General features: G+C 45.7%; 1 protein-coding gene across 1 annotated transcript in view; it reads right to left on the reverse strand.

Annotated features, from left to right (window-relative positions):
- camta1a (calmodulin binding transcription activator 1a) overlaps positions 1 to 11714 on the reverse strand; it is a 266168-nt gene that overhangs the window by 18751 nt on the left and 235703 nt on the right. Inside the window, exons 8-11 of the mRNA XM_076092062.1 lie at positions 8168 to 8308; positions 5231 to 7542; positions 3132 to 3258; positions 2601 to 2735 (exon numbers count right to left, since the gene is read on the reverse strand). Of these exons, the coding sequence (XP_075948177.1) occupies positions 2601 to 2735; positions 3132 to 3258; positions 5231 to 7542; positions 8168 to 8308 (2715 nt within the window). The remainder of the gene's footprint in view (positions 1 to 2600; positions 2736 to 3131; positions 3259 to 5230; positions 7543 to 8167; positions 8309 to 11714) is intronic.

Consider the following 11714-nt stretch of genomic DNA (forward strand, 5'->3'; position numbering starts at 1 on the left):
TATGGCACGCAGCCTATATTTAATCAAGTGACCGGCCGTAGAGGTTAAGTAGCGTGAGTGTGCACAGTCACGTAAACAGGAATCACAGGAGTGTCGAAACTAACTGTCTGTCACTAGTCCGTCAGACGAGAAGCGCTGCTCGCCTCTCCTGTTGTGCTTCAACGCTGTGGACATTAACGAAGTGATGACTGCACGTGCCCGAGTGATTACATCCCGCCCTACTTCTGAAACAAGTCATATAGTCTAGATGCCGCCGTGGCAATTTTATTTATCCGTGATTGCAAGGGGGTAAACAAGGGCCAACAGATTGCAGCGTTTACTTTTACTTTTTTAAGTTTAGAGTGAGCTCTGTGCCAGAGTCGCTGTCCACAGTGCGCTGGTCCCGAAGCTGCTGGTCACACATGCTTTAGCCACAAGCGTCCAATGGACCCCAGAGGAGCACTGGTTTATTCTAGTAACAATCCGTCAGGTGTGTGATTGGCACACGGAATCAGAGCAACAACATCAATTAGGCTTCCCTTCTTGTTGTGGCTCACATTCTGTCTCACACACACACACACACACACACAAATAAACTCACATGGTGCACATCAACTTTACATAATGTTACATAGTTTGTATACACAGGTATCGAACAAAGCACACACACACACATTTTATGTATATGTTGCATTCTGTTTAAGTATCAGATAATCTCAGTGTTATGTGATTTTCGACTTGTGTTGCTTTGACAATACTACAAATGTATTTTCCTAAATGGAATGTCTCACTCTAGGGATAAATTGTTTATCAGTAGCTGGATGCAACGAAGAGAAATTAATCTGAAATCCAGCTAAACGTTACAAGTAAAGAAAATCCCAATGCAGTCGATGATCTTCATGGATACATGTCATTGCCATCCTTAAATAGGGCACCACATACTGCCATGAAAACTAAATAGTGAGAGATGGCAGGAAAGGGGTTAATGTAAGTAAGGTAATAGGGTGGGCTGTGTTTTCCCTGAGACAGTCAACTCCTCCTTAACTGGTTCTGTGAATGGGCCAGTGAGGCAGTAGGGTATGAATGGCGGAGGGATCCACTGGTACTGCTGTGCATGGGAGCCGCCAGCTCTCCATTACTCACTCCCACTCCCTCAAGGGCCGTCTGCAATGCAGCTGTCCTGTGAGCCTGTGCTTCGCCGTGCCCTACTTTATCCTGTCAATGCTCAAGCACTGCAGCAACGCTCCCCCAGCAGCACACACACACACACACACACACACACACACATATACAAACAGACTACTTACATACTCATTACGTTCTGGTGAACATGCGTACAGTAGGTCTTCTGACTCACAGACTTCATCTGCATTTTAACAGAATGGAAATTTGCCAACCCTGCAGCATTCGTTGTTATATGTAAAAGACCTCTCCGATGCTGATCTACAAAGGGTTTTTCACTGTAAGGGGATCACACAAAACAATTTCAGCACAATTCACAAAGACCAATGTCCATATTTGTCATTGTGTTAAACACAATAACTTTCTGGCTGATTGTAACATAGGCAAGATGAGACAATGAGGCGTTCTCTCACTGAGCTGACCTTAAAATGACACTTTAAATACGACATGTGGTATATTTGCAGACTGCAAAGTGAAAATTAAAAAGTATCATTCAACACATCCCAAACACAACACAACAACAAATTAGTTTATCTTGAGTAATACTAAGTGGGGCTGGGCGGTATGGTTAAAATCAAAAACACAATATTATTAAAAATCTTTTTCAGATATTGATATATTTGATAGTCTAAGTGCAGATTGCTCTGATTCATTAACATGGAGAGCAGAATTGTAATTGTGTAACTACTGTCCACTCCTATTACCAACAAACGGTGCCTTCCAATAACTGTGATGACAAGGTACTGAAGGTTCTTACTCATTTATAAACACCCTCTACACATACTGTGCAGGAGCCAAATAAAGGATTTTTCCACCTTTATCATGTTCTGGCCCAGGACCAAAGAACCAGCATGCTTTACGGCGAGAAACACAAGATTTTACATTCAACTCATTATCTTCTTGTTATCTTTCTATCGCCCTGCCTGATGTGAGATGCAACATTAATTCCGACCAAAATTCAACCCAAGCTCAATATCAGTGCAGCAGGAACATTTAACAACAACAACAAGCATACAGTGAGTGAGTAAAATTGCCTATTTCATTGCATAAAATACACAACACGCCTTTGCTATGTATTTAGATTTTAAAAAAAGATTTAGGTCACAGTTCATCTTTAGGCAATTTCATACGCATTTACAAATATCCTGCAGACTTGTTTGTCTCCAAGGGAAGCTAATGTGTGTGAATGTGTAAGCTGTGACAAATTGCTTTAAAGCATATCTAGAGAGATGGATTTGTAATGGATGATGGTCCAGCAGGTCATTAATAAAAATAAACAAAATCAATAAAGCCACATGAGGTTTGGAGAGCCAGATACAAGAATTAGGAGCAACATCAAGAAGTAAGGAGTAAAGAAAACAGAGAGAAATGAGAGAGGACGGATAGAAAGAGTCGGGGCAAAGGGACCAAAGCCAGCGTAAAACTGAGGAGAGACCTACCATCCAGCGAGAGCCAGTCGTGCTGAGATGATGGCAGTGATGGAAGAGCGCGGGCCTTGTACTCAAACACCACCGAGTTGGAGATGATCTGGCTACTTACTGCCACCTGCAGCGTCACCAGACCTGTGTCATGAGCTGGAGAGGAAGAGGATGATGAGAACTAATCACATAAAGTAAACACAATGCCACTATTAATTACGTGGTCAGTTTTGGCTGGTTCAATTTGCTATGTAAGACTATTGTCGGTACAAACAAAAATGATAATTTAGTGCTTGAATCACATTGTTCTGTTGGATAGACCTACAGTAGCTTTTCATACAGGAACATCGAAATGTTGAGATTAATTTACCTGAGAAATCTATGTGTAAAAATCTTCAATGAATACGCATAACTTCTTGCCGGCCTCATCACCTGTATAGTGTCAACCTGCAGGCTATCACTTCAAACAAATAAATGAAAGGTAATGATAATGAATAATGTGATGGGGAAACCTCTTGATAAACGCCCCCTCTCTTCTCTGACGTGTCTTACCTGGGCAGTAGCAGCGCAGCACCCCTGGTTGGATGAGAGAGGCTGGGACTGAGATCTGGTCAAACAAGCAGCTGTAGTTTGAGCTGGCCTCCTGCCAGGGCCCAGTGATCAGCACCTTAACTCCACCCTGAAAAACAGGACAAATGGATAAAACAAACTCTGAACACAACTGCCAAGTCAGGTTTAAGTATCCCCACTTACATTACCTGTTGTTACCCTGCCATCTGGTGTGCAAAGGTAAGAATGACACCAAGGAGCAGAAAACAACCCTGATACCGATCTCTGCTGCCATCACGTGGATAAGCAACATCATTTCACTACAGCTATTTTATTTTAAGAACTCAGCCAATGCTGACATTCAAATATTGTGCTGCCCTCCGGAGGTTCAAGAGGGGTATTACTGCTGACAACATAACCGTAATAATGACAAGTACATTACATAATTATTGAGTGGTGGAAAATGGGGATTTGATGCACAATGTATGACGAGGTCGACATATATTTTGTCAAATATTTCAGTAAAATTGTTTTAGAACTCAAACTTCATCTAAAAATGCTGCTTATTTCAGTTTTATCCAGACAGATCTATTGAAAAACAGAACAGCATAGACTCCAGTGACACGCAATGAGTGCACGCAGGTAGGTCGACTTTTTTTTTTTGGGTCAGAGCATTTGATTTATTGATTTCTGTCAGAACTTAAACAAATATAACAAAAAAAAGTTTCTAAAATACATTTCCCACTCCAGCTTTAATTTCAAGACATTAGTTGATTTCTGACTGCTGCAATTAATATTTTCAAAAGAACAAACAAACAACAAAACATTCCCAGTTAGATCATTTTCAATGGCCATTTTGATAGGTGTGTTTTGTCTCTGGAAAGATTTGCAATAGGAACGCAAACACAGAGTGTAGAAAAAGCTACGTGAATGCTTTCTCCTGAATTTATTAACATTTATGCCCGAAATTACATTTAATTTCATTGACCTGACATTCTATGATAGATAATTATGTATTTGCATCTTTACCAAAAAGTGTACTGTTCTTTCGTGCCTAATCTTTTTATTATTCTTTTTAGGAGAAAGCTATGGTTTACATTTTTCTATTCAAACGAAACAACATAAAGAACAGGTAACATATGTTTTTAGGTGTAGTGTCTGCAGCTCTTAAGGGGCCAGTACTTAATTAAAGTGTTTGTCGAGTAGCTTTAGGAACCCTCTCCCCACACCTTTCAGATGTCAGATTTGGGGGCTGTGGCCAACCATTTCGGTAACTTTCTGAAACTGACAATCCGACTTTACCGACAATTTCATGTTGTGATTGGCCATGTGTTCAGAGGTGAGAAAGTAAGGTTGGACATTCTCTCTTTATCGCTCTGTTTAAATTCATTACAAAACTATTTGTGGCTTTTTGTGTCTACAACAGAGTGCAACATTTTAGATGTGCTCCCAGGACAGACTGTCTGAAAACAGCATTTGAAAAGTGAGGGGGACACACAACAGAAGATCAATTGAACATGATTTCAATCAGGATTAAATGTCCCCACGCATCCTAAAGGACTGACCATAAATCACAAACAAAATCACCTCGAACTAACTTCAATCTAGCAGCATATTATCTCAGCCATTTGTTAGGAAGTTCCTGAAATGCGCATTAAAATTGCTTAAGAATCCTGAGAATCTAATGGACATTTACAAGGACAGTTTAGTTATGAATACATCTTTGAATTCAATCACTCACCTTTGTGTTCATTTAAATGTGCAATGTGTAATGTCTGGTAATCTTCTACTGAGTGCATACAACCAAAATTTACAGTCATCAGCTATTAAACAAAACAGCCATCGACTAACTAACACCAAGTGTGGCGTCGGCCTTAATTGTGTTTACTGTGGAACTTACTAGGGACTGTACAGTCTGTGTACATTTTGATAGTTTGCTTACTATTTACTAATAACAATTTTCGTTTTGGACTACTTTACCCGGAGGAGAGTGGTTGGCAGCTCCGGGACACAGACTTTCAGTTAGCAGCTGTGTAACAACTAGAATCCCCTCGAACCCATGAAAAACAAACAAACAAACACAAAAGAGCCCTGTCACTCACCTCAGGGTAGGACCACTCAGGGGAGTAGTCAGTGACCATGAAGAGCCGGCCTGTGGCCTGAAGCATCCCCAGAGCCCCCTGGGCTACAGCTGCAGAAACCACCTCTGCTACATTCATGTAGGACAATGAGCCTGGCTCCCCCGTGTTTCCCCCTGCTCCAGCCCCTCCACTCAGAGACTGGGGGCTGCAGCAGGGTTGAAGGCAGAGCTCTGATGGGCTGTAGCCAGAGCCCCTGGCCCCTCCATCATCCTGGCCTTGCTGGGGAGCCCCACCCCCTGTGTTCTGATTATTGGAGCTGTGGGAAGCGACTAGCTGGTGAGCATACAGAGCCCCTCCGGCTGACATGGTGGCTCCACTGCCATCCACCGAGATGAAGTCATTGATGAGGTCAGAGAACTGGTTCCCAAAAGAGATGTCGAAGTGATCCAGACTGATCTCCATGCCTGTCCCTCCTGCTCCCCCATTACTGGCCGCTCCTCCGAGGCCTTGGTGGGTTCCGACAGCGTTGTAGAGTCCCTGGACCATACTCGCGCCTTGGAGGAGAGGCGGTAGCTGCTGTTGCTGCTGGGAGCGGTTGCTGCCATCGCTGTTGTTGTTGCCGTTATGGATTGCTACTCCGTCCCCTGCACCTCCAGTCCCTCCTCCGCCACCATCCGAGGCCTGTTGCAGGTAGTGCTCTGTGCCCTCTCCGTTTCCTGCCCCACAGGCCTGAATGTGGTCTACTGGCTTGAGTAGATTCTCAGCTCCATTCTCAGTGACTCCAGCCCGAGCTGAACTCACATTGCCTGGTTGCTCTAGACCCACCACCTCCTCATGCTCAGCGCCCATCCCAGGAAAGCCCCCCTGGTACTGTAGCAGCTGGAGAGAGCCAGCCTGGCCAGGCCCCTCTGTGGGTGAGCCTCCGTTACAGTTGGCCCTGTGCTGGGTCTGGTGGGCCTGGTGGTGATGGTGGAGGTGGCCGTTGCTGCCGGGGGAGTCCGTCTTCACCACTTGCAGCCCCATGTAACCTCCAGAATCATGGGAGTTGTGCTCCATCAAATGTGTTTTCTGGCCCATGCCGGGCCTCCCTTGCTGAGCTTGACCGGTCTGAGAAGAATCCTGTAGGAAGAAGCTGGGTGAGCGGTTCTGGTGTTGCATGTGAGGACTGGACATGGCCTGACCATAGCTCACTGTGGGGGCGCTGGAAGTATAGTCCTGCTTGGCATCTATAGCACTGAAATCCATCTGCTCCAGTGTGGTGCTGGGACTCAGACCCCCACCAGAAGGAAGTAGGGATCCTGCTGCTGTCAGAGTAAGGCTACCCTGGCCTGAACCAGCACCAGACGACACAGACACCCCGCTGCCACAGTTTACTACTGGCCCCACCTGGTAGCCACTCTCTTGGGCCAGCTGCTGCTCAAACGATGTGTCTTCTGTCTTGATGTTCTTCACCAAAGCTGAGTTGAAGATGTAGCCATTATCTGACATGGCGGGGGAGCGCTGCATTCTGCCGTTGGTGCAGCTGTTGCCACAGGAGGAGGATGATGTTGAGGAAGAGTTGCCCTCTGTCTTCATTGCACTGCCTCCATAGGTCTGGCCCTGTTTGGGGTTGTTCAGGAAGCAGTCAGGGTCAAAGTTCATGTTGGTCTCTGGGATCTTGATGCTTCCAGCGTCCAGACTGCTGGAGAGCACCAGTTCCTCAGACACCCCAGCTGAAGACAGCATGGACATACTGTCTCCTGCCACGGTAGTCCCAGGTTCCCCTACTCCTCCGCCGGGGAAGGCAAATTTGTGACGGTCAGAGGTCACAGATAGCACCATGGCCTGTGAGGTGGCATCTGCACCCATCAGGTGAGTGTTGGGACCCCCGGTAGGAGACATGCTGTAAACAGGGTCTCCAGTGACCTCAGACATAAAGACACTCTGGGACAGGCCAGACATGACAGAGGCCACGTGGCCCATCCCGGTCACCACGGGGCTGTCAGCCATGTCTGGATCGCTGTTGAGGCCACTGCTGATGGACACAGGGGAGTTCTGCGTGGTGTCAGGGACCTCAACCTGGTTGGTGGACGACACTTCCGTGCTGTTCTGGTGAAGCAGGACAGGCTTGTGGACTTTGCCATTGCGTTTCTCCCTGGCACTTCCCCCTCCACCTCCTCCCCCAGAGCTTTTTCCTCCACCGTGGGCGCTGTGCTCGGTCTTCCCCTCCGACACATCATTGTTCTGTACCTCAGAGTGAGCAGTGCTGTAGCCTCCTGAGCGGGGGTCCACCTTCGGGGAGATGATGCGGTGTTTGGCGCTGTTGCATTTGTGGTGCACACTGCTCCCTGCACCTATATGAGGACAAACGGAGAAGAAGACGTTGGGGATTTGGATGGGTGACGGGGGTACAGAGCGGAGAAAGAGAAAAGACAATGTTTTCCAAATACTTCCTAAGAATTGGGCGATACTGCTGTTCAAGGAGCGGAGACAAAATGGGATGATCTGTTTGTTTTTGTATCTATCAGTTTGTGAGAGACGATTTTCTCCTGAATGATAAAACTAGCCTTTAATTTTAGAATACAGTGAGTAAAACGTAAAGGAAGTTTTGCCGCAACTGGAGGTTATCCAGACTCATTTGTTTTAGAAATTAGCAAACCACTGCTCTACATTCTTTTCCTGAGTGACAGCCTCTAGTAAAATTTCACGGCTGAAAATATTTGATTGACTAGCATAACATTCGGGAACAGCTGGGCTCTTTCAGATATGGCCTCGACACAGTTATCAGTAAACAAGAAATAATAAGCCAATAACCCTGAAACTCAATTTGAATAAATAGCCTACCAATAAAAGACCTCAACCACCTTCTCTGATCTACCATATAACAAGCAGTATCTCTATGGCCTTTTTGTTTCTCTTGCTGAATTTTTCCAGTTCTCTCTTGAGAACAAACTCCCTCTCCCACCCACTAGCCCTTACCCAGGGTGCCCGTGCAGAGGCAGTTGTGAGTCCGGGGAGGTGGCTTAGTTTGGTGGCTGTCCAGAATCTGTTGCACTAGCTGCTCCACTGAGAAGCCAGAGCTGCTGTTCCCATTGCTGCAAGTCCACTTGATGCCATGAACTGCCGGGAGAGAGGAGGAGACAGAGATGTCAGCCAGTCCAACAGACCACCAGCCACGCCAACCCCCCGCCCCACCCTCTGCCCTCCCTGTCTATCTGCCAGTATGCATCATGCTGCTCACTGGTCACCTCTCTAGAATGTCAAAGTTACCATAGTACAACAGAGAAATTCATATTCCTGTTGTTTTTTTCCTGAAGCGAAACAAACAACCCACTCACTGGCTGCAGTAAAATGGTAACACAGTTTTATTCGTAGAATTCGAGTGTTACTTCCTTTGGTTTTGATTATGCGTACGCACCACTCTCCATCACGCCTTTTCCTTCATATTGAAATCTATGATAGCTTTAAACTGCAACATCTTTTCTCATTTTCTCTCCGTGTCCTGTTTCCTTAGTCCAGAATAGAACAGATGCTTTTGTCTGTCTCCTCACTGCAATGCCTGTGTACCTTCTGTACTGCACTGCTGATTCTATATTGTGCATCTTTCCCTCCCATGTGCCGGTGTCTGTTGCCACCCTGTGGTCTCTCCTCTGCGAGGGCCGATGAAGGTGACAGCAAGTCCAATCCTTCCACCCTCCCCTCTTACCCTGACCTATGACTCTGTTCTGACAGGGAAAGCCTTTAGGGAGGGATATCACCTAGCTGCAGCTGCTGCTGCTGGATCTGCAACAAGGGAAAAAGAGAGGCTTTCTCCTGTAAAGCTTCACTCTCTGCCTCTCTAGAAACTCTTTAATACTTTTCATCGCTCCACTTGCTAACCAGCCACTACTTTTGATGAGACAGATTGTGGTTTTAGTGGCTGAAAGGTGGCAGGAGACACCACTGAGTGCTGCTGTGCTCGGGCTCCCAACCGGGGAAAAAAGGGTAGTATTTGAGAAGTGAAGCTTATTTAGACTATCAAACAAAATCAAGCCTGCTTTAATTCAAATTCCCTTCACTTGCAGTACCTCCTTTGGTTAAATATTCAAGAGAGAGACATATAAAGAGAGTCAGGTTTAGAAAACAGCGAGAATTTGCTGAGTGCATGTCTGTTTGCATATGAGATAAAAGGAGATGAAAACAGTGTAAGAGTGTGAGGGTAATGCAGATTAAAGACTGAGCTAGTCAAGGCGATGTGAAAAAAGCTGGGAAACATGATTGGATGACTGTCATAGCGATCTAACTTGAAAGCTTTAAGATCCTCTGGCAGATTAGAGGGTGGTCACCAGCAGATGTCAGTAGAGCTGCTGTGATCAAGCTGAGATCATACGCTCGCTGTGGCAGGTTATAGAAACACAAACACGATTCATTTTTGATCTTTTATGAAGTCAGATTTGTTCAGCCATTAATCTAGAGTGAGTGAGCTGAGGACAAAACAAAAGATTGCACGCCAAATGTGACAGCAAAGTTTCATCTAATGTCACTGCAATTCCAGCACAAATAATGATGTCCGTCTGGAGATCCCATTAGAGAGTGTGGCTTGAGTCACCGTTCACCTCCCGACGGTGTGCAATGCAAACAGTACAAATGAGATGACGCTAGTAATACTGACACAGAGATGATAGAGCCACAGGAATACTAAAAATGCTGTCATGACTCCTCTTCTGTGTAAAAGCCAGTAGGGAGGCTGCAGGACAGAGGAGCATCCGTTCTGCTGATGTGACTAAGAAAGGGTGACAGAGCAAGAGTGAGAGCCTAATGCAACAGCTTACATCCACCATGTAGTGCCGTCCCTATTTGTCCAAACAATCCTATCTCCCCTCCGCCCTGATCCCTCGTGCCAGAATTGCATCGAGACTGGGCGTCAACCCCTGGAGGCTCTGGGTTGTTGACGTACAGTTACCGCCATGTCTGCCTGTCCGCTCTTCTCACTGAGGGTTATGTTCCAAAGCAGACATGACAGCAACAGTGCCACTGGGTTTAATCCCAGTGGCAGCAACAGCAGAGGCACCAAACGGCAACCCGGTCACATCATCATCCCGATGGCTGCATCCTGTCATGAGCAGCATCACACAGCCCTTAATGACAAACAGAGTTGATCTGTAGGACACGCGCGTATCCCATCTGGTTGCCTCTGCACCATCGGGCACTATATGGTGGAGTACAATAGTTTACATGATGGCCAGCCCTGTTCGTCTTGCCTCGGTCTGTTCTTCACTAGCCCTGTCTGTCTAGCCTGGAGACGGGCCCTCTGTCTGTTTGTTAAAGCCGCTCATGCGCTATCTGTCAGCAGGCTAGGGGCAGAGCTGTGGAGAGGGCTGCGTGTTCATAGCATTAGACCAAAAGAGTGAATCAAGCTGGCTGCCTTGTCTATGGAAGTGTAGCGTGACTGAGTAGTGATGCCACTCTCTTGCCTCCCCCGCCCCCTCTCCCCCTACACTCCCTTGCTCCTTCTCTTTCTCATCAAACACTGCAGGGCGTTAAGGAGCACAAGGTCAGACAAGGCCATGATTCACAGGGCTCGTATTTGAACTGCTGTGTGCGAGCCACTGTGCATGTGAACGTTTTTGCGACTGAGAGCACGTGTGTGTGTGTGTGTGTGTGTGTGTGTGTGTGTTTTTGTCGTTGGGAGACAGAATAAGCTCAACTGATCCATGAAATCCACATTTTTCCTTTGTTGTTTTTTTGTATCATTAGAAGTGTCAAATGGTTTGCGCACGGAAATATCGTGAAGAGAATAACAAAAAGGAAGAGCAAGACGGAACAGGGCAATTATATCGCAAAAGTTGCCAATGCTCTGCAAAAAGAACTATTTGACATTAAAAAAAGGGTTCGTGTGCTGAGAAAAATCAGCTCGTGAAATAGGAACCATCTTCATTATATGACAATTTCCTAACATACAGTGACACATGTGACCCAGTGTCAAACACACTGTTCTGTACACTCCTGCAATCTTGCATTCTGCATCCAATACTGAAACTCCAACGTTTGAGGGTTTTGCACATTCCTGATAAAGGGAAAATAGAAATGTGTCCTTCTAGTTTATCTATACAACCTCTGAGGAATCGAGGAAGTTCTGATGTATACAAAAAAAGAAAAAGATCAATAGCACTGTACTCATATTGTTCCTAACATCTCTGTGCAATGCAACAAAACACATCTACTAATGGATGCAAGTTAGGTTTTATGAGATATAGGCCAGTCTGGGAAGACATGCACTGTATGTTAAGAGCTAATGTATAATTTAAGATTAAATAATGCATAGATAATACAGCATGACTTCATCTCTCTAAACCACTAGATGGCAATGTTGCTCCATCACTGGGCTTGTGTTGATAGACTGGATGTTCCAAGAGAAACAGAGAGAGAAAGACAGAAAACAGAAGAGTTTTTTTTCCTTCTTTTGCTCTTTATGTAGCCCCCTCATGTAGCCTGACAGCTAGAAGGCATCTCACACTCACCCTCTTTGTCCCAACAACTCGCAAAG

This window comes from Anarhichas minor, unplaced genomic scaffold (genome assembly GCF_050575085.1).
Source record: "Anarhichas minor isolate MPS153535 unplaced genomic scaffold, ASM5057508v1 ptg000003l, whole genome shotgun sequence".
In the NCBI taxonomy this organism is placed as follows: domain Eukaryota; kingdom Metazoa; phylum Chordata; class Actinopteri; order Perciformes; family Anarhichadidae; genus Anarhichas; species Anarhichas minor.